This window comes from Mobula hypostoma, chromosome 7 (genome assembly GCF_963921235.1).
Source record: "Mobula hypostoma chromosome 7, sMobHyp1.1, whole genome shotgun sequence".
NCBI lineage: Eukaryota > Metazoa > Chordata > Chondrichthyes > Myliobatiformes > Myliobatidae > Mobula > Mobula hypostoma.
The window spans coordinates 129026609-129048444 of record NC_086103.1 but is presented as its reverse complement, the minus strand read 5'-3'; the positions used below and the strand labels follow the sequence as shown (position 1 = coordinate 129048444).

The following is a 21836-nucleotide window of genomic DNA, read 5'->3' as shown; positions in this document are numbered from 1 at the left end:
TTTTAACATGGCCCACGAGGTACCCCCCGGTGGACATTTTGCGGTGCTGGAGGAAACAGTTGGTGGAATCATGAAAGAGATTTACCGGCTGCCCAGGGGGAAAAATGTTATTGATCATGACCGACGCGAACTGAGACGGTCACCGGCTTTTGATATGCTAACAAACCTAGTCGGTGTTAGCGTGGAAATCAATGAAGCTAGGAGCCCCTTGATAAGAGGAAAAAACCATTTTGAAAAGATTAGGATGGGATCGGTCAGATGGGAGAAGGCTATTGTTTTGGCCAGGTCTACTGATAAGGTCTCTCCCTTAATCCCCGAAGGAGTAATTAAACGACTCGCACCCATGTGTTTGATTGTCCCGAGGAAATGCAAAGAACTGGGACGTTGGGTTATGTCTGTTACAATAGGGCAGCCAAGTAAACAACACCCATATTTTTCGAGTAATTCAGTGACTAAAGGGCTGATGAACACAGAGGTGTGTATTGGCAATTTAACACGGCTGTCTGAAGCCAGTTTGATAGTGAACCTTGAAAAAAATGAATTCGGCCACACGAGAGTCACTTACCTGGGAATTGTGGTGACACAGGGGCAGCTGGCAGTGATGCAAGCTACAGTGCAGGCTATCGCTGACCTCCCAACCCCGACAGACAAGAGGGCCCTCAGAAGGCTTTTGGAGATGGTGGGGTACTGCAGGAAGTTTTGCAATAACTCTGCGGTCAATACCCGTCCCCCTCCTACTAAGCCCTTGCGAGAGAAAATTGAGTCGGAATGGGACGACCCTTGTTATTGTGGTCCGGGACAAAAACCAAATGAGAGGTTACATTGGTCGCAATTCATCAGTGTTTTTGGCCACTATGAAGTTTGCTGAGTTGGAGCCTGGTCTAAGGGATTATTAATAACACGTGTAAAAGGAACAGAAAATGTGATGACTGTCTGTCAAGGTGTTGACAGCTTCAAATTCTCTGTATTAGCTAAATAACTGTTAACGATGTATATCGTGTATGTATCAGATAATGTAGTCATGTTTGTAATTTTTACCTCCCGGTAAAAATCCTTAAAGGGGGGAAGTGTTACGAGAATACACATAAAATTAAGATGTTTGCTGGCCTGGGCTAGCATCAGTGGCATCAGCAGTTGGTCTGCCACCTGCCCTCAGGGGAAGGAGAGATAAGGAACAATGGAGCAGCGTCTGGAGATGTGTAATGAAGGGATGTGGGAGGGAGAGCTCTCTGGAGCGGCTCCCCCCCTTTGAACCCTGAACTGTTTGAAGTGATGGACAGGCGATACCCCAGCAGGGGGATAAAAAGGGACAGGTTCGCTAAGACGGACACACGCCACCCGAGGTAACGAGACCCTGGAAGCGGTGCGCTTCTCACGAGTGGGTGAGAAGTACCGGACAACGACAAGGGTGGAAAGGTACGATCAGCGGGAACCCGGTGTGTGTCCGCCCTTGCCTGGGTGCCGGGTTCACTGCAGAGGATCGACCGCATCTGGAGGAGGGGTCACAGTCGGTGACCTCAGGTGACATCACCAAGGACCCGCCCAAATGCTGTTTGTGAGCCATCTTGCTGGTCTGTGAGTGAAGCTGTGCTGAATGATGAGTTGTTCCTATTCTATGTCTCTCTTCCCCACCTTGTCCATCGCCATGACAACGATTACTGCGAACTGAACTACAAACTGGACTGAACTTTGAGTCATTTTGAAATTGGTCATTTACCCCTAGACAACGATAGAGCTTGATTGATGCGGTTATCTTAATTCTGTGCACATGTGCGTTTATCATCGCTGAACTGTTGCATTTATTATCCTTTCGATTAATGTGTTGCTTGTTTCTTTAATAAAACTTTCTTAGTCCTAGTACTCCAGACTCCAACTGAGTGATCCATTTCTGCTGGTTTGGCAACCCAGTTACGGGGTACGTAACACTAACTACATCTCTAGAGCTAGAACTTTTCTGTCAGTCATCTGATTTAAAGTAACAATGAAGATATCAAAAAATGAAATATAATTAAAAAGTAGCTAAAATGACTCGTTCTAAATTGCATCTATATTTTCATGACAACTACTAAAAGGTTTTAAATACAAGTGCATAGAAATATTTATGGAAATAGGAACTAACAATAGACTTGACTTAAATAAAAGTGAAAGACAGACGTCACTTCACTGCTGCAAGCCTGAATACTCAAATATCATAAACATCCATACCATAGACCACAAGACCACAAAACATAGGAGCAGAATTAGGCCATTCAGCCCACTGAGCCTGCTCCACCATTCCTTCATGATTTATTATCCCTCTCAACCCCATTCTCCTGCCTTCCTCCCATAACCTTAGATTCTTGATTCGTCAGGACATCAATCAACCTTCTATATAAATATTCTCAATTACTTGGCCTCCTCAGTCACCCGTGGCAATGAGTTCCACAGATTCACCACCCTCTGGCTAAAGAAATTCCACTTCATCTGAGCTCTTAAGGAACATCCTTCTATTCTGAGGCTGTGCCTTCTGGTTTTAAACTCCCCCCAGTATATGAAACATCCTATTCGCATCCACTTATCTAGACCAGAGGGTTCCCAACCTGTGGTCCACGGATCCCTTGCTTAACGATACTGGTCCATGGCACAAAAAAGGTCGGGAGCCCTTGATCTAGGCAGAAATGACATGACCACAATTTAACCTCAGTCAAGCAAATTCAAGCCTCAAAACCAAAGCCTCTGTCTCCCTCTGCAACAGGAAACTCAACTTCTTCACTAGACGACCACAATCAGTATGGATTTCTCCTTGCTGACAAGTAACACCAGCACATCTCCAGGATCTTCCTTAACGCTCTGCTCTACACTCTTGACTCTGTGGCCAAAGACTGATGACACCACTGTTGTTGGCAGAATCTCAGGTGGTGAGGAGGAAGTGCACAGAGTGAGATAGATGGTTGGTTGAGTGGTGTCTCAACAACCTAACACTCAATGTCAATAAGGCCAAGGAATTTATTGGTGACTTAAGCAAAGGGTAAGACAGGAGAACAAGTTCTCATTGAGGGGTCAGCATTAGAAAGCGTGAGCAGCTTCAAGTTCCTGGACCCAACACATAGTTGTAATCCAGTAGTTTTACTTTGTTCAGATTTTGCAAAGATTCAATATGTTACCGAGGACTTACAGATTTCTACAATTATGGTGGAGAGCATTATGAGTGATTCCATCACAGCCTGGTATGGTTGCTCCAATGCACAGAAACGCAAGAGACTACAGAGGGTTGTAGACTCAGTCATCTTCGTCAGAGGCATAACCTTACCCATCATTGAGGGCATCAGTAATAAATCACTGAGGACGCTCACCATCCAGGATGTGTCCTGTACTTGCAGTAAGACCCACACTCAATGATTCTGATACTGCTTCTTCCCTTTCACCATCAAGTTTCTGAAAGGTCCACCAATTCTACTTTTTTTTATTTAATTTTTGTAATTTAGAGTAATTCTTACTCTTTGGACTATACTGCTGCCATAAAACAACATACTTAATGTCACCTAAATCAGTAATAATAAATCTGATTTTGATCACTCACCCTACCATTCCAATTTAGCTAAAGTACCAATCCTGGCTCAACAAAGAATGCAGAGCAAGCTTACCCAAAATGAAATGCTAACACAGAACTACATGGGATGTGAAACGGCAAATACAACATGCAACAGAAAGAACCCAATATGCCACAACCCTAGATCAGATCTAATGAAAGGTGATGAACAAAAACACCCTCAATGTTAGTTGGGGCTCCAAGAACAGTACCATCCTTGGTGATGGTAGTAGTATCAAGCTATGCCTTCAGCCCAACCTTGCTTAATAATTTGCAAACAAGTTCAGCCAGAATTGCAGAGTAGATGATCTATCTGAGCTTCATCTTGAAATTCCCACCAGCACCAATACAATTCGTTCAACATGATATCTAGTTCTCTCAGCCATTCCTTCTGACTCGAGAAAGGATATGAAATGAAACACCCCCTAGATGTAACATTGTAGACGTGCACTCCAGAATCAGCCATCCATCAAGTCAGGTTGCTCTAGTAAAATTACAAGAACTGAAATGTACCTAACACTGTAAACCATTATCTAGGAAAGTTCTATTCACAAAAAACAACAAAACCAATTTAGCTAATTCCTACAAGGTGCTGTGCAACAATCATCTCAAACAATAGAATCTAACTAGCGTGTAACCACTTAATCTTGATATTCACAGGTATTAGCATCATTAATCTTTCCATGATTAACAAGAAACTGAACCAGAATAGTCACATAATTACCCATACCAAAAATTTAGTTCAAAAGCTGGGGATCTCACAGCAGGCAAATAGGTCATTATTATGTCTGTCTCATGATTGCTGTTAACATGTCCACCTTTATGTACTCAAAGTTGAGTTTGTCATATGCACAAGTACATGTATGCTCAGGTGCAATGAAAAACTTACTTGCAGCAGACTCAGTATTACAGGTTTCTGCCATCATTGAGGATAAGGATCTTACTGAAGCTTTTTCAACCAATTAGTAGTCTAAAGGCCCATGATTATTCACAACTGGAAGTTGCATATCTGCAGAATCCTTATCCTGAGCTGGGGAATGTTTTGCTTGATCTACCGTATGCTGCATATGCCCAGTTTCTCAAAAAAAACTAAGCCAAGAAAGAAATACAATGAAATTTCTCACTGAATACTCCAACTGCAACCTCCCACCACCATTCCTCTTCTATTCACCACCTATCGAGTAAGCCCTTACGAGACAGCAGCAACTAATATAAAATTACTATTCCTCATTTATATACCTTAACTTAAGATATCTCTGACTTTCGGGAGTAACTGCTGTATGTTATGTGAAGTGTTAGTGACAACTATGTATCCCTAATGCATGCTTACCAAATACATGGTGTTAGGACCACAGCAAAACAAACTGAGTACTTCTAATTGCATACCTTTATAGAAGTGGCTAAACTCATCTAAAAACATTAATAATTTAGGATGCTTCATCTAACTATACACAAAACACATACCTTTATCTTCCTCCTTATTTTCTTCTTTGTTTTCTTCTTTGTTCTCCTGCTGTCTTTTCTTTTTCCGTGTATCATAGACTGGCCGTTTTTTTGGCACTGAATCTTTGGATGGCACATCCACACCTACAAATCAAGGTAAATATTTGATTTACAGTTGTAAATTTTCAAGTTAGTTTTTCTCTGAAAATGTCATTCCAACGGAAGCCAGCTTTTGGTAATGCACAATAATCAGCAGCCACTATTTTTTAAATGAGGTTACATATTTGTAAGAATAGGAAAAGTTACCTTTCAGGGAGTAAGGTAGTTGTCAAAAATCCTTTAAGCAACATTAGGCAGTTATAGGTGAGAATTTGGAACGTACAAATTCCTCTGTTCAGTGAAATGCCACAATTCACCTCTTAAATACTTTTGAGGGCTTTCCTCTCACTAATTCATTTGAATGCCTATTCTGTACATCATTCAATTCAGGTAAAAATGTATTGGTCATCTTTTCATTAGTTCTATAATCTTGCAATTACAAGTAAAATCTGAATTTACCTTTTCATTCCTTTGTAATAGCTTGTGGATCTCCACAAGATCACCTCACAGGTTTCTTTCTAGACTGAAAGCACAACTTTGCTATTCTTTCTTGCTAAATGAGACAATTAGTATTAGACAAGAATCCCATGGTTCTTTCCAACTTTGCTGACCTTAAATTTTATATAGCTTCTAATGATTGCCTTTCATAATAATGTGCAACTCCATTTGTGTTACATAATAAGCAGATTTAGCTCTGATATTAGCATTAAGTGCACTGTTTTCACTTGGGTAGTAAGGTGGAGATATGTCTCTACCAAAGGAGGTATAAGGCACTCCTTTCCTCCACTAGCCTGCAGGTTACCCTTGGGCAAGGTGTAGCAACTGCTTAGCCCACCCCCTACCACCCCCCTGCCCAACTGGGTTAGGGTCACATGAAGCCATGGGAGCAGGTGGTGGACAGTCATTTGAGCGGCTGTTACATATCACAAATCCTGGTCACACAACCACAGACACAAGGCAGAGAAGTTCTGAGGAGTATTGATATAATGGCTGGAGTCACCCATCTTGTAAAGATAATGTGCAGAAGACAATGGCAAATCACTTCTGTAGAAAAATTTGCCAAGAACAATCACAGTCAGAGATACAAATAGCTCAGGTTCCTTATCACTATATGATATATTTAAACGTAGCATTTTTCTACTTTATACATACCCTGAGCACGAAGTAGCTCTAGTGTGGCCTCAGCTCTTGCCTTGGCATCCTTCTGGGATCTTGACAACAGTTTGCCCTCCTTTTTTAAACGTTCCCTCCTTTCTTTTTCTTTCTGTTTCTTTTTTTCTCTTCGTTCTTGTTCTAGTTTCTCCTGAAAATCCAAAAATGTTAGCACATTTAACAAAGTATTTGCTGGCAACCTTAATCATGCAACAAAGAACTTGCAAGGGTTTTCAGATAGATCAACAAATGAAGTTGACCACAGGGAAATTCTAAAAATTCAACCAAGACAATTCAAGCATCTTTCCTACCTCAAAAAGGTTATTAGTAAACCTGTGTGAAAAGGTAACATTGTTTAGCAAAGTGTATTTTGGGCAGTGAAAATATTTTAACTTTTTAACTAGTATACATTAGATAATACATTGCAGAATTTCTTTATTTTAATACAATTTTGTTTTGTCACCTTCAACATTTCACTTCATTATTCAGTCATCCTCTCTACAACACACTTATATATCCGCATTACATTAATCCCAAAAGCAAAATATTGCAGATGTTAAAAGATATTAAAAAAATGCTATAAATACTCAGCAGGTCAGACAGCCTTGAGCGTATTTCACCTGATTAACACAAGCAACACACATCAAAGTTGCTGGTGAACGCAGCAGGCCAGGCAGCATCTCTAGGAAGAGGTACAGTCGACATTTCAGGCCGAGACTCTTCATCAGGACGAACTGAAGGAAGAGTTAGTAAGAGATTTGAAAGTGGGAGGGGGAGGGGGAGATCCAAAATGATAGGAGAAGACAGGAGGGGGAGGGATGGAACCAAAAGCTGGACAGGTGATTGGCAAAAGGGATATGAGAGGATCATGGGACAGGAGGTCCGGGAAGAAAGACAAGGGGGCGGGGGGGGAACCCAGAGGATGGGCAAGGGGTATAGTCAGAGGGACAGAGGGAGAAAAAGGAGAGTGAGAGAAAGAATGTGTGTATAAAAATAAATAACAGATGGGGTACGAGGGGGAGGTGGGGCATTAGCGGAAGTTAGAGAAGTCGATGTTCACGCCATCAGGTTGGAGGCTACCCAGACGGAATATAAGGTGTTGTTCCTCCAACCTGAGTGTGGCTTCATCTTTACAGTAGAGGAGGCCGTGGATAGACATGTCAGAATGGGAATGGGATGTGGAATTAAAATATCTGGCCACTGGGAGATCCTGCTTTCTCTGGCGGACAGAGCGTAGGTGTTCAGCAAAGCGGTCTCCCAGTCTGCGTCGGGTCTCGCCAATATATAGAAGGCCACATCGGGAGCACTGGACACAGTTTATCACCCCAGCCGACTCACAGGTGAAGTGTCGCCTCACCTGGAAGGACTGTTTGGGGCCCTGAATGGTGGAAAGGGAGGAAGTGTAAGGGCATTTGTAGCACTTGTTCCGCTTACAAGGATAAGTGCCAGGAGGCAGACCAGTGGGGAGGGATGGGGGGGATGAATGGACAAGGGAGTCGCGTAGGGAGCAATCCCTGCAGAAAGCAGGGGGGGGGGGAGGGAAAGATGTGCTTAGTGGTGGGATCCCATTGCAGGTGGCGGAAGTTACGGAGAATAATACGTTGGACCCGGAGGCTGGTGGGGTGGTAGGTGAGGACCAGGGGAACCCTATTTCTGGTGGGGTGGCGGGAGGATGGTGTGAGAGCAGATGTACGTGAAATGGGGGAGATGCGTTTGAGAGCAGAGTTGATAGTGGAGGAAGGGAAGCCCCTTTCTTTAAAAAACGAAGACATCTCCCTCGTCCTAGAATGAAAAGCCTCATCCTGAGAGTAGATGCAGCGGAGACGGAGGAATTGCGAGAAGGGGATGGCGTTTTTGCAAGAGACAGGGTGAGAAGAGGAATAGTCCAGATAGCTGTGAGAGTCAGTAGGCTTATAGTAGACATCAGTGGATAAGCTGTCTCCAGAGACAGAGACAGAAAGATCTAGAAAGGGGAGGGAGGTGTCGGAAATGGACCAGGTAAACTTGAGGGCAGGGTGAAAGTTGGAGGCAAAGTTAATAAAGTCAAAGAGCTCAGCATGCGTGCAGGAAGCAGCGCCAATGCAGTCGTCGATGTAGCGAAGGAAAAGTGGGGGACAGATACCAGAATAGGTACGGAACATAGATTGTTCCACAAAGCCAACAAAAAGGCAGGCATAGCTAGGACCCATGTGGGTGCCCATAGCTACACCTTTAGTTTGGAGGAAGTGGGAGGAGCCAAAGGAGAAATTATTAAGAGTAAGGACTAATTCCACTAGACAGAGGAGAGTGGTGGTAGAGGGGAACTGTTTAGGTCTGGAATCCAAAAAGAAGCGGAGAGCTTTGAGACCTTCCTGATGGGGGATGGAAGTATATAGGGACTGGACAACCATGGTGAAAATAAAGCGGTGGGGGCCAGGGAACTTAAAATCATCGAAAAGTTTAAGAGCGTGAGAAGTGTCACGAACATAGGTAGGAAGGGATTGAACAAGGGGGGATAAAACCATGTCGAGGTATGCAGAAACGAGTTCGGTGGAGCAGGAGCAAGCTGAGACAATAGGTCTGCCAGGACAGGCAAGTTTGTGGATCTTGGGTAGGAGGTAGAAACAAGGAGTGCGAGGTGTGGGAACTATAAGGTTGGTAGCAGTGGATGGGAGATCCCCTGAGCGGATAAAGTCGGTGATGGTGTGGGAGACAATGGCCTGGTGCTCCTTAGTGGGGTCACGATCGAGGGGTAAATAAGAGGAGGTATCCGCGAGTTGTCGCTGTGCCTCGGCAAGGTAGAGGTCAGTACACTAGACTACAACAGCACCCCCCTTATCGGCGGGTTTACTAATAAGGTTAGGATTAGTGCGGAGGGAGTGGAGAGCAGAGTGTTCTGAAGGAGTGAGGTTGGAATGGGGACAAGGTGCGGTGAAGTCGAGACGGTTGATGTCCCGTCGGCAGTTAGCGATAAAGAGATCCAGAGCAGGCAGAAGTCCAGAGCGGGGTGTCCATGAAGAAGAGGAGGGTTGAAGACGGGAGAAGGGGTCATCGGGGGGGGGGGTGGAAGAGTCCTTGCCAAAGAAGTAGGCTTTATTTTCACCATGGATGTCCAGTATTGGTGGGGGAAGGGGAGACGGGAGTCACAATAGCAGCACATAAAGACCCGGCCTGGAGTTCAAGGCTGGAGTAATTGCGCAAAGTGATTGCGCAACCACCAACTGCGACTCCAGCCTTGAACTCCAGGCTGGGTCTTTATGTGCTGCTATCGTGACTCCCGTCTCCCCTTCCCCTACCAATACTCTGCAATCCCGTCTCCTTCAGATCCCATCGTCAGTTCCTGGGTCCTCAGAGGCTCCATCTTCCTCTCACCCCAACCCTCCCCTCTCCATTGGCACCCCCAGCCTCCCCCCTCCCCCCTCTGATCCCAGCTCTCATCCGTGCCGGGTCTTTACCATCCCCTCCGACCTTCAACTGGCGGAGGCAGAGCGCTCTGTCCTCAGTAAGGGCCTCACCTTTGTCCCCCTTCGCCCACACCTCAGTGAGTTCCGTGTTCGCCACGATGCGGAACTCTTCTTCCGCCCTCTCCGTCTCTGAGCCTACTTCTTCGGCAAGGACTCTTCCAGCCCCACTGATGACCCCTTCTCCCGTCTTCAACCCTCCTCTTCATGGACACCCCGCTCTGGTCTTCTGCCTGCTCTGGATCTCTTTATCGCTAACTGCCGACGGGACATCAACCGTCTCGACTTCACCACACCTTGTCCCCATTCCAACCTCACTCCTTTGGAACGCTCTGCTCTCCACTCCCTCCGCACTAATCCTAACCTTATTAGTAAACCCGCCGATAAGGGCAATGCTGTTGTAGTCTGGCGTACTGACCTCCACCTTACACGACTCCCTTGCCCATTTGTTCCCCCCATCCCTCCCCACTGATCTTCCTCCTGGCACTTATCCTTGTAAGCGGAACAGGTGCTACACATGCCCTTACACTTCCTCCCTTACCACCATTCAGGGCCCCAAACAGTCCTTCCAGGTGAGGCAACACTTCACCTGTGAGTCGGCTGGGGTGATATACTGCGTCCGGTGCTCCTGATGTGGCCTTCTATATATTGGCGAGACCCGACGCAGACTGGGAGACCGCTTTGCTGAATACCTACGCTCTGTCCACCAGAGAAAGCAGGATCTCCCAGTGGCCACATATTTTAATTCCACATCCCATTCCCATTCTGACATGTCTATCCACAGCCTCCTCTACTGTAAAGATGAAGCCACACTCAGGTTGGAGGAACAACATCTTATATTCCGTCTGGGTACCCTCCAACCTGATGGCATGAACATCGACTTCTCTAACTTCCGCTAATGCCCCACCTCCCCCTCGTACCCCATCTGTTATTTATTTTTATACACACATTCTTTCTCTCACTCTCCTTTTTCTCCCTCTGTCCCTCTGACTATACTCCTTGCCCATCCTCTGGGTTCCCCCCCGCCCCGTCTTTCTTCCCGGACCTCCTGCCCCATGATCCTCTCATATCCCCTTTGCCAATCACCTGTCTAGCTCTTGGCTCCATCCCTCCCCCTCCTGTCTTCTCCTATCATTTTGGATCTCCCCCTCCCCCTCTCAAATCTCTTACTAACTCTTCCTTCAGTTAGTCCTGACGAAGGGTCTCGGCCTGAAACGTCGACTGTACCTCTTCCTAGAGATGCTGCCTGGCCTGCTGCCTTCACCAGCAACTTTGATGTGTGTTGCTTGAGTTTCCAGCATCTGCAGAACTCCTGTTGTTTGCATGATTAACACAAGTCTTGGATTGTCCGATTACATCTTATATACAACAAGCCATCACATCCAACACCTTTAAGTTGATGTCACCACCAGCCACACTTTGCTCTCACGGCATTCTGATGAGATTGTCAGCCAGCAGACACTCCGGCTCACTGTCACCAATACCCAATTCATTTCACATGGCAGATTAGTTTGCAAACACAGCAAATAAAACAACCGGCCATTATCCTCATCACTCAAATCGCAACCACTTTTTTAAAAAAAGGTGAAGCGCAGATTTACTTGTACTTCCTCCAATTTGATATTCTTCATTCAGTGCTCAGAAAGTAGTGATCTCTACATTAGGGGAATGAAATACATACTGGATGCCTGCATTGCAGAACACCTCTTCGGTTAGAAAGAGTGACTCCCTCCGATTAATTGTCCATTCCACTCCCACCCCAACCTTTGCTACAGTGGTGCTAGAAAGATTGTGAACCTTGTAGAATTTTTTCTATTTCTGCATAAATATGACCTAAAATGTGATCAGATCTTTATGAAAGTCCTAAAACTAGATAAAGAGAGCCAAATTAAATAAATACCACAAAAAAATTACACTTGTTCATTTATTTATTTTTTGAGAAAAAAGATCCAATAATACAGGTATTTGTTGGAAAAGGTATGTGAACCTCTAGGATTATTAGTTCATTTACAGGGGAAATTAGAGTCAAGTGTTTCAATCAATGGGATGACAATCAGGTGTGAGTGGGGGAGGCCCTGCCCTATTTAAAGAACATAAACCTGGGTCTTCGCTATCAACAATTGATATTCACCACACAGGTTTTAGGAACTGTGCCATGCCTTGATCAAAGGAGATTCCTGAGGGCCTCAGAAAAAAAGCTGTTGATGCTAACCAGGCAGGAAAAGGATACAAAACCATTTCTAAAGAGTTTGGGCTCCACCAACCCACAGTCAGGCAGATGGTGTCCAAATAGAGGAAATTCAACACCGTTGTTACTCTCACCAGCAGTGGTTGACCAACAAAAAGCCCTCCAAGAGCAGCAGGTGCAATATCCCAGGAGATCACAAAGAACTCCAGGGTAACATCTAAGGAACTGCAGATTTCTCTTGCATTGACTAATGTCAGTGTTCATGAGTCTACCATCAGGCAAACACTGAACAACAGAGGTGTGCATGGCAGGATTGCAAGAAGAAAGCCACATGGATAAGTCAGAAGGCTATTGGAAGAATGCTCTGTGGATGTACGTCCAAAATGGAACTTTTTGGCTTAAAGAGAAGTGTTATGTTTGGCAAAAAGCAAACACAGCATTCCAACGTAAGAACGTCATCCCATCTGTGAAACATGGTGGTGGCAGTGGCATGGTTTGGACCTGCTTTGCTGCCTTGGGACCAGGACGGCATGCCATCATTGATGGAACTATGAATTCTGAATTGTACCAGCAAATTCTACAGGAAAATGTCAGTGTATCTATTTGTGAACTGAAGCTCAAGAGAAAGTGGGTCATGCAGCAACAGAACGACCCTAAACTCACAAATCAGACTACCAAAGAATGGTTAAAGCAGAAGAAATTTCATGTTTTGGAATGGCCGAGACAAAGTTCTGAACTTAACCCTAAAGAAATGCTGTAGAAGGACCTGAAGCAAGCAGTTCATTCAAGGAAGCCCACCAACATCCCAGAATTGAAGCAGTTTTGTAAGGAGGAATGGCCTAAAATTCCTCCAAGCTGATGTGCAGGACTGATCAACAGTTGCCAGACTCGTCTGGATTAAGTTATTGCTGACAAGGGGATCACACCAGTTACTGAAAGCCAAGGTTCACATACTTTTTCCAACAAATACATGTGATATTGGATCATTTTTCCCAATAAATAAATGAAAAAGTATAACTTTTTTATGCTTTGTTTAATTGGGTTCTCTATCTAGTTTTAAGACTTGTGAAGATCATATTTATGCAGAAATATATGAAAACAATGTATTTACATTAGTTTTTTAATATTGTATTCTTCATCTTATGTACTTTTGTGCTGCATCAGATCCAGAGTAACAATTATTTTGTTCTCCTTTATAGATGACATCAAACAATCTTGAATTTAGATTGAAAATTAACTAACTATTCACTGCCTTTTCACAAAAAAATGTCGACACAGCTACAGTTAACTTGAAAGAACATACTTGCTCCAAACGCTTGGCTTCCAATTCTTCCAACCGTTTTAAACGTTCTTCCTCCTCTCTTTTTTGTCTTTCTTCCTCTTCTTTTAACCTTGCAAGTGCTTCTTGCATTGCTTTTACTGTAGCTTTACTAGGACCTGCTTTCTTCTTTTCTTTTTCATCCTTTTCCTTCTTTTTCTTTTTGTCTTTTTTCTTTTTCTCCCCTTCATTTTCTTCACCTGCAAATTATAACCAAAGCTGTTACTCTGAACTCAATCTTTCAGTTCACATGATTTAACATTTGATTTCATATTTTCCAGACATCACCACGGCCATTATGGTAACACAGGATCAGTACTCTCACACCACAATGTCTCTTTAGGACACCTATGGGATACAGGGATACAGCTGGGGATGTAATGGGGGAAGTAAGTGGTCTGACACATTCCTTTTTTCATTTTTTCTTTCAATCTTTTTATTGATTTTAAAGAAAAATTGTGTATACAAACAGGAGGAGAATATCTCTGGTATATATGTCAATAACAGTACATACAGAAGGTAAAATAAAAAATATCAGAATCATACAGTGCTGATCTACTAAGTATAAATTTGAAATAGAATGTATAATACAGGAAAAAAAGAATGTAATTTATTCTCCTCATCAATTTATCAAGAAAGGAAGGGCTATTAGAAATATTTATATTAAAAAAAGCAAAAAAACCTCACTGCTCTGAACAGAGAGAAAAAAAGGACTGGGCAGTCCATCCTGAGAGAAAAACCAAGAGAAGAGAGACTCTCTGATCAAATCCAAGGTTCTGAAAAAATAGCTGGAAGAGAACCAGTACAAAAATCAGATCATTGGAAATATTGAATAAAAAAGGTTGCCAGATCTCTTCAAATTTAAAGGATGTTTGACTTCTTATTTTCTCTAGACTTAAACAGGACATGATAGAGGAAAGCCAATAAAAGGTGGTAGGAGGGTTAGGGTTCTTCCATTTGAGTAAAATGGCTTTCCTAGCCAATAAGGTTGAAAAGGCTATCATCCACTAAGCAGAAGCAGGAGTATATTCTGTTTCCGATGGAATAATCCCAAAAATAGCTGTAAATAAGTTTGGTTGTAAATCCAGATCCAGCACTTTTGATAAGGTTTTAAAAATATCTTTCCAAAAATTCTCCAACTTTATGCAAGACCAAAACATGTGTGTTAAAGTGGCCACCTGAGTAATACTATCACAAATAGGATTAATATTGGGAAAAATACCAGCTAATTTATCCTTTGACATATGTGTCCGATGCACTACCCTGAACTGTATCAAGGAATGACAGGCACAAATAGATGAAGTATTTACCAGATGAAAAATTTTACTCCATTGATTATCTGAAAGTAACTCTTGAAATTCCAATTCCCAGGCAGCTTTAATTTTATCGTTAGATATAATTTATAAATTCAATAACCATTTATAAATTGTAGCTATTAATCCTGTTTGGAGTGGTTTAACCTGGAAGAGGGTATCTAATATATTAGTTGGATAAGCGGAGGGATAACTTGAAAGCAAAGTACGTAAAAAATTCCTAATTTGTAAATACCTAAAAAAATGTGCATTGAATAAATCAAATTTATCCGCTAGCTGAGTAAAAGACATTAAACAATTCCCTATAAACAAACCCAAAAAAGTTATTATTCCTTTGGTTTTCCAAATTAAAAAAGCCTGATCTAAAATTGATAGTTTAAAAAAAAAGTTATGATATATTTTACTAGAAAGGACAAAATTATTTAATTCAAAAAATCTGCGAAACTGAAACCAAATTCTTAGTGTATCTTTAATAATGGGATTAAGGTCTTGTCTACCTATCTTAGAGAGCAGAAAAGGAGGAAGAGCTCCCAGTAAAGAGGCCAAGGAATACCCTTTCACCGAGTTTTTCTCCAAATCCACCCATAAAGGACAGTCATATATGTCTGAATAATGAATCCAACAGGTAAACACATTCCTATACTCAGCAACCCTGATCTTGCTTCAAAGATATTTCCTTCGTTCTAACACTTCGCACCTACAGTTTCTGCCACTTCCATTCAAGTTTCTGCAATATCTATTTTTACTGAATCTTTCCCAAACTCTCTCTTCATATCCTCTTTAATATATACTCCTTTGAGACGACTGTCTTAATATTATTTGGTTTTATATTATTTTTATTTAAAATCAGAAATTGTTATGAATGCAATCTACGCTGCACATTTTAAGAGCTCAATTTTTTAGTTAATGTATCATCAAAAGGTGAAGGAGGAACTGGTATGGGGGGGGAGGTAAACACCATATAAATCACACATCATGCATAACCACCCTCTCAGATTCATCCAGCTTCCTTTCTGAATCACTTCATTGAACTCAATTGTTATCAGTTTTCTCTCTCCATAGATTTTTATAGTACCTACTCAGAATTTCCAAAATTTTTGTTACTTTAGTGTTCCAGCTACTGAACTATTTTGTTTTTGGAACCTATTCATCAATCAAATGGGAAAAATAATACCTTCAGCGCCTCCTGTGTCATCAATTCCTTTAACTTCAGTGTTTGGAGTAACACTTGATTTTTCACTCTCTTTTTTAGAAGCAAGATCAACTGCATCTTTTTGAGGTTTAGATTCCAGTTCAGTTTCCCTTCTCTGGCGTTCAACATCTTCTTTTTCTTTCTGCTTTCGAAGCTTTGCTTTTTCCTCCTCACGTTTCTTGCGTTCCCTTTCTTTCTTTTCGGCTTTCTTTTGAGCAGCTGTTTTCAATTTAAATGAAGCGTCTTCTGCATCCTCCTCATCGCTTTCACCTTTCTTGAGGCGATTACCTTTTTGATTTTTCTTTTCCTTCTTATTTTGAGGAAACTCATCAAGTTCCTCATCACTGTCTTTGACAGACTTTTGATGATTCTTAGTTTCAAGTTCCTCATTTTCTGAAAGTTCCAGACTTTGCTGAAGTCGCTGATTCTTCCTATTAACTTTTACACCCAATTCATCATCATCAGATTGATCGGATTTCTGCTTCTGACCCTTGGCTTTTGGTAGTTCCACCTCTTGTTCCACTTCATCATCATCAAAACTAGATTTTTGGCTTTTCAGAGTCTTTTTCTTCTTATCTTTTTTATTCGCTGGTTTAGGCTCATTAGTGTTTTCCTCTTTCTGTCAAGATAAAAGATTATTGAATGAAATCAATAAAAATAGTACCTTATACCAGAAAGGAAATGAAAAACTACACTCAGCACTACCTGACATAGCTCATAAGATCAAATTGCTGGAGGGTTGTACGGAGGGATGTGGTGTGGAGATGAGGGAAGGGTGTGCAAGCAATTCTGGAACAGCATGAGCTCCGAATCACTTTCTGTTAAACTGGTGTTAGCTTGATTACTTCACCCAGAATCAAATAAAAATGCAGGTGCCAGAATACAGAAATAATAAAATAATGGAAACACTCAGTATGTTGAGTAGCAGAGGATGAGTTAATGCTTCCAAGTCAAAGATTCTTCATCACAATTGCAAAAGAGAAAAAACATTAGCTTTAAGGTACAGAAAGGGTGGGGAAAGGGATAGCTAATAGATTGAGGCCAAGGCCATCCAAGGATAATTGGTAGATGTGTACAAATGCTAAAACAAGATAGAAAACCTTGTTAATCAGCTCCTTCAAAATTACAAATCATGCTGCAAAGACAATGGTGGATTATCTGTAACCAGTTTATCCCCAAAAGTAGTACATTTCACCATAGCATGGACCACAATAGTTAACTATTTCCAGGTGGTTTTGTTTCCAGTTTTATGGTTTGATTAGAAGTGACCTTCATGAAGAAAATGGATAAAAATATGGTTAAGAAGAATTTGCAAGGCAAGGGAGGGAAGGCATTAGAACAAATGGAGAAGGGTTTAAGCATTAATGAGTAGCTCTTTTCGAGAGTTGGTATGACTCTGTCCTTGCTATGACCACCAATTATTCAACAATTCTATGCTGTTCTCTGCTCAAAGGACTTTTCTATAACATATGCCACACGGATGGAGTTACCTGGAAAAACAAACAAGCAGCAAGAAAATCTTATTTTAGGGTCAATGCAAGGTAGGTCGGTAATCAGTATGAACAAAGCCAGTAGTTACTATTGACCTTGAAATGCCTTTGACCATCTGGTAAAATATTATAATTACCTTTCCAATGAGGTTCATCTTAGATAGCAACTTGAATGTGGGAGAACTTCCCACTGATTCAATGATTCAAAGTGCATTTATTATCAATGAATGTATAAATTATACAACCTTGAGATTTGTTTGCTTACAGGCAATCGCAAAGCAAGGAACCCGAAAGAAGCCAATTCAAAAAAAATTTAAAAATAAAAACAAGACCAACCCCCAATGCCCACAGAGAAAGAAAAAAGAAACAAAGCATGCAAACAACCGAAGGGAGTAACAGCAGCAGCATTCCAAACCAAATTGAGTCCTGAGATCCAAAACCCTGGAGCTGCTCAAAGTAGGCCCAAAGCCTCAGTATTCAGTTCATCATATTAGCGAAGTAAATCACGGCAAAGTTCACAGCCACGAAGCACAGCAGCCAAAGGTCAACAGGTCAGTAGGCTTCAAAAGCTTTAAATGGTAACTGAAGACTTGGCAGGCCACTGCTGTTCATCTTATTCATGGGATAAACTGCAAACACAGTGCACTGGTTGTGGTAACAAAGCAACTGTTTTGTCCTGAATGGTTTTGAAATTTTGAGCTGTTCTTACTAACATGCAGAAATCTTCATGGCAGAAACTGTGTAGTTTAAAGAGACAGATTTTTATAGAGACTTTGTACTCCAGAAAATAAACTCTACAAATAACAAAAATCAAAAAGCTAAGCATTTACTTTTCCTGAAGATTTAGCAGTTTCATCATCATCCTTTTTCCCTTGGCTCTCTAGAGACAACTCTTCAAGTTCTTTCAGTATATCATCTTCCCTGGAATTTGAGAACAAGGAAAACCAAGTTTTTTTTATTAATGAAAACAAAAATTATTTAAAAAAGACCAAATACAAAACAAATTCATATTTACTCAAATTCCTTCTTCTTCTTCTTTTTGCCTCCAGCTTTAGGTTTGGGAGCTCCTGCTCCTTCAATCTCTGCTGTCAAAGTATCAATGTCAATTTCAATGTCATCTTTAGCACTAGGAATAAAAACATACAAATTAAAAATATTTGCAAACTTCTTGGAGTACTGCGTAGAATTCCTAAATTGATACTAGCCTAAGAAAGCAAAAATATCAGAACTACTCCATGGTTTAAGATTAGTTTTAGAGTACTTCAAACTGGGAAGAATTTTATAAAAAGCAAAAAGAGTAATATAATAGCTTCTGGGCAAGCAGTATTACAAGAGTCAATAATTTAAAAATCCTCAGATGTTGAAAACCCACCCCTGCATCTCTACAATTAAAATTTTGCCCTAATGAAAAAAGACTGACTCCCTTTATCACTTTCTTTTATGGCAAAACTGAATCAAATGTATTTCAGTATTCAAAAATGCTGTTGATGATAAGACAGCATGCTCACCATTGAAAATTTTTTTAATTACAGCTAAGCAAAAGGAACTCAGGAATGGAAGCAGGTCAATCAAATAATCTTTCCATCAGTGATTCAACTGTATCATTGCTGATGTGTATTTCAACTCCATATACCCTTTTTTATACCGTAATATTGAAAACCCCATCAAATAAAAATTTTTCCAACTTGGCTTGTGAAATTGACTGGCCTCCATTGATTTTTGTAAAAATATTAAGAAAATAGGATTAACAAAACCCAGAGACATTCCAGATGTATGTGAAGAATAGGAGGATAATTAGGGTGATGGTAGGAATAATCCGGAATAAAAAAGGAAACGTATGTCACGAACAGGAGCTAGGGAAGTCCCTAATAGATACTTGCTTCAGTATTCACCAGTGAAAGGGACCTTGAAGAAATGTGAGGTCAGTGTAGAACAGCTACACTGTGTTGAAACTTTCGAAAAATATTAGGATAAGTAAGTTCCCAGGCAAGACGAGATATATCCCAGATTACTATGGGAAGCATTTGCACCTCACTGGCCACAGGAGCAATACCAGAAGATTGGAGGTTGGCAAAAGTTATTCCTTAGTTCTAGATTGATAAAAGGGATAATCCTGGGAGTTATAGACCAGTGAATCTTACATCAGTGGAGGGCAAATTAGTTGAGAGGGCTCTTAGAGAAAAGATTTGTATGCACTTAAAGAAGCATAGTCTGATTAGGGATAGTAGGCATGGCTTTATGAGGGGCAGGGCGTGCTCACAAACCCTTAATGAATTCTTCGAGGAAGTAATGATGAAAGTCGAGCAGTGAATGAGGTATATTTGGATTTTAGGAAGGCATGTGACAATGTTCACCATGATGGGCTCATTCAGAAAGTCAGGAGGCATGATATCCAGGAAAATCTAGCTGAACGAATTCGGAATAGATTTGCACACAGAAGGCAAAGGGTGATAGTACATGCAGCATATTCTGCCTGGAGGTGTGTGACCAGTGGTGTTCTGCAGGGATTTGTTCTAGGACCCCTGCTCTTTATTACATAAATACTTGGATGAGGAAGTGGAGGGGTAGGTTAGTAAGCTTCCAGATGACACAAAGGTTAGTGGTGTTGTGGATCGTCATAGGTTACATCAGGACATTCTATTTAGTTCTGGAAGGACATGAAAGCTTTATAGAGGGTGCAGAGATTTACCAAGATGCTGCCTGGATTAGGGAGCATGTTTTAGGAGCAAATATTAAGCAAGCTAGGGATTTTCTCGTTGGAGCAAAGGAGAATGAAAAGTGACTTGATAGAGGTGTATAAGATGATAAGAGGCAAAGAATAGACAGCCAGCGTCTTTTTACCAGGGAGGCAATGGTTAATATAAAAAGGTATAATTTTAAGGTGATTTGAGGAAAGTATAAGTAGTTTAATTTTATAGAGTGTTAAGTGGAAAGCACTATCAGGGATGGTGGTAGTAGCAGATACTTTTGGACATTTAATTAACTATTGAATGGGAACATGCATAAAAGAAAAATGAATGGCTATGAGGTAGATAAGGGTAAGATTGACTGTGGAATAGGTTAAGAGGTCAGCACAATATCATGGACCAAAGGGCATGCATTGCGCTGTACTGTTTTACGTTTTAATTTCATAGAACCATGTAGCACTGAAATAGTCTCAGCACACAATTTCTGTGCCAACTGTGATGCCAATTTAAACTAATCCCCTTTGCCTGCATTGATAGATATGCTTCCTTTCCGCATCTGTTCACATAGACTTAAATGTCTCAAACATTGATACCATATCTGCTTCCACCACATCCCTTGACAGAGTGTAACGTTCACCTACGGGGGGGGGGGGGGGTAAAAAATCTTACACAAGACTTGCGTAAAACCTGCATTTAAAAAAAACTTCGCCCACACCTCATCGACCTCAGCTTAAATTTATGCCTTCCATTATTTGATATTTGCATCCTACGGAAAAAGACGATTTATATGTCGCTCATAATTTTATGCACTTCCATCAGTTTGCTTCAGAGAAAATAATGCAAACCTGCCCAACCTCTCCTTATGATTAACATTCTCTAATCTACGCAACTCCACCCCGTGTGAAAAACCTCAAATCCTCTTTAACTATTTCCCCTCTTGTCTTAAACCTATTGCCTCTAGTTTTAGACTACCCTACCCTGGGAAAAAGACTGATTTTCTACCCTATCCTAGGCTCATCATAATTCAGTAACACTATTCCTTGGCCTCTTTGCTTCAGGGAAAGCAGTATCAGCCCATCTGATCTTTTCTTATAACTCAAGCCCTCTAGTTCAGGCAACATCCTTGTGAATTTTTTCTGCATCTTTCCTTGCTTAATCAAATCCCTCCTGTAGCGTGGCAACCAGAACTGCACACGATATTGCAAGTGTAATCTAAACAATGTTTCACACAACTATAACAAGTTGCCCCTAACTCTTCTACTCAATGCCATGTCCACTACGGCAAATATTCCATATGCCATCTTCACTACCCCAATTACTCTGCCACATTTAGGGAACTACTTACTTGTACCCCAAGGCTTCTCCATTTAATAACACTAACTCAGGATCTGGTCATTTGCTGTGCATGTCCTGTCCTGATTTAACTTTATAAAATGCATCACTTTGCTCTTGTCCAAATTCCACCTGTCATTTTCTTACTCACTTTCATAGTTGATCAATATCCTGTTGTAACCTTCGATAACCTTCCACAATGTCCACCATCTAATCTGCAAACTTAACAGTGCTACCAACATTCTCATCCAAATCATTAATTTCTCCTAGCAATTAATGAAGCATACCACTTTCACAACTCAATCTCAAAAACCCTCCACCTCCAACCACCAAGCCAATTTTGTGTCCTATTGGCTAGTTCATCCAGGATCCTACGTTCTAGCCTTCTAGATCAGCCTACCATGTAAACCAAGTTAATAGCTTTATTAAGCTGTTATTGTTTATCTTATTCAAGCTCAATGCACTATGTAATGATTTGATCTGTACAAACAGTATGCAAGGCATGCATTTCACTGTATCTTGGCACATGTGACAATAATAAACCAATGCTCAAAATCCATGTAGACAATGCCTACTGCCTGCTCTCATTAAATCACTTGCTCACCTTCAAAAAG

The 21836-nt window shown here is 41.3% G+C and overlaps 1 protein-coding gene across 1 annotated transcript in view; it reads right to left on the bottom strand.

Annotated features, from left to right (window-relative positions):
* eif5b (eukaryotic translation initiation factor 5B) overlaps positions 1–21836 on the bottom strand; it is a 63831-nt gene that overhangs the window by 35867 nt on the left and 6128 nt on the right. The window contains exons 2-7 of the mRNA XM_063053982.1: positions 18219–18329; positions 18034–18124; positions 15696–16332; positions 13194–13408; positions 6263–6413; positions 5033–5155 (exon numbers count right to left, since the gene is read on the bottom strand). Of these exons, the coding sequence (XP_062910052.1) occupies positions 5033–5155; positions 6263–6413; positions 13194–13408; positions 15696–16332; positions 18034–18124; positions 18219–18329 (1328 nt within the window). The remainder of the gene's footprint in view (positions 1–5032; positions 5156–6262; positions 6414–13193; positions 13409–15695; positions 16333–18033; positions 18125–18218; positions 18330–21836) is intronic.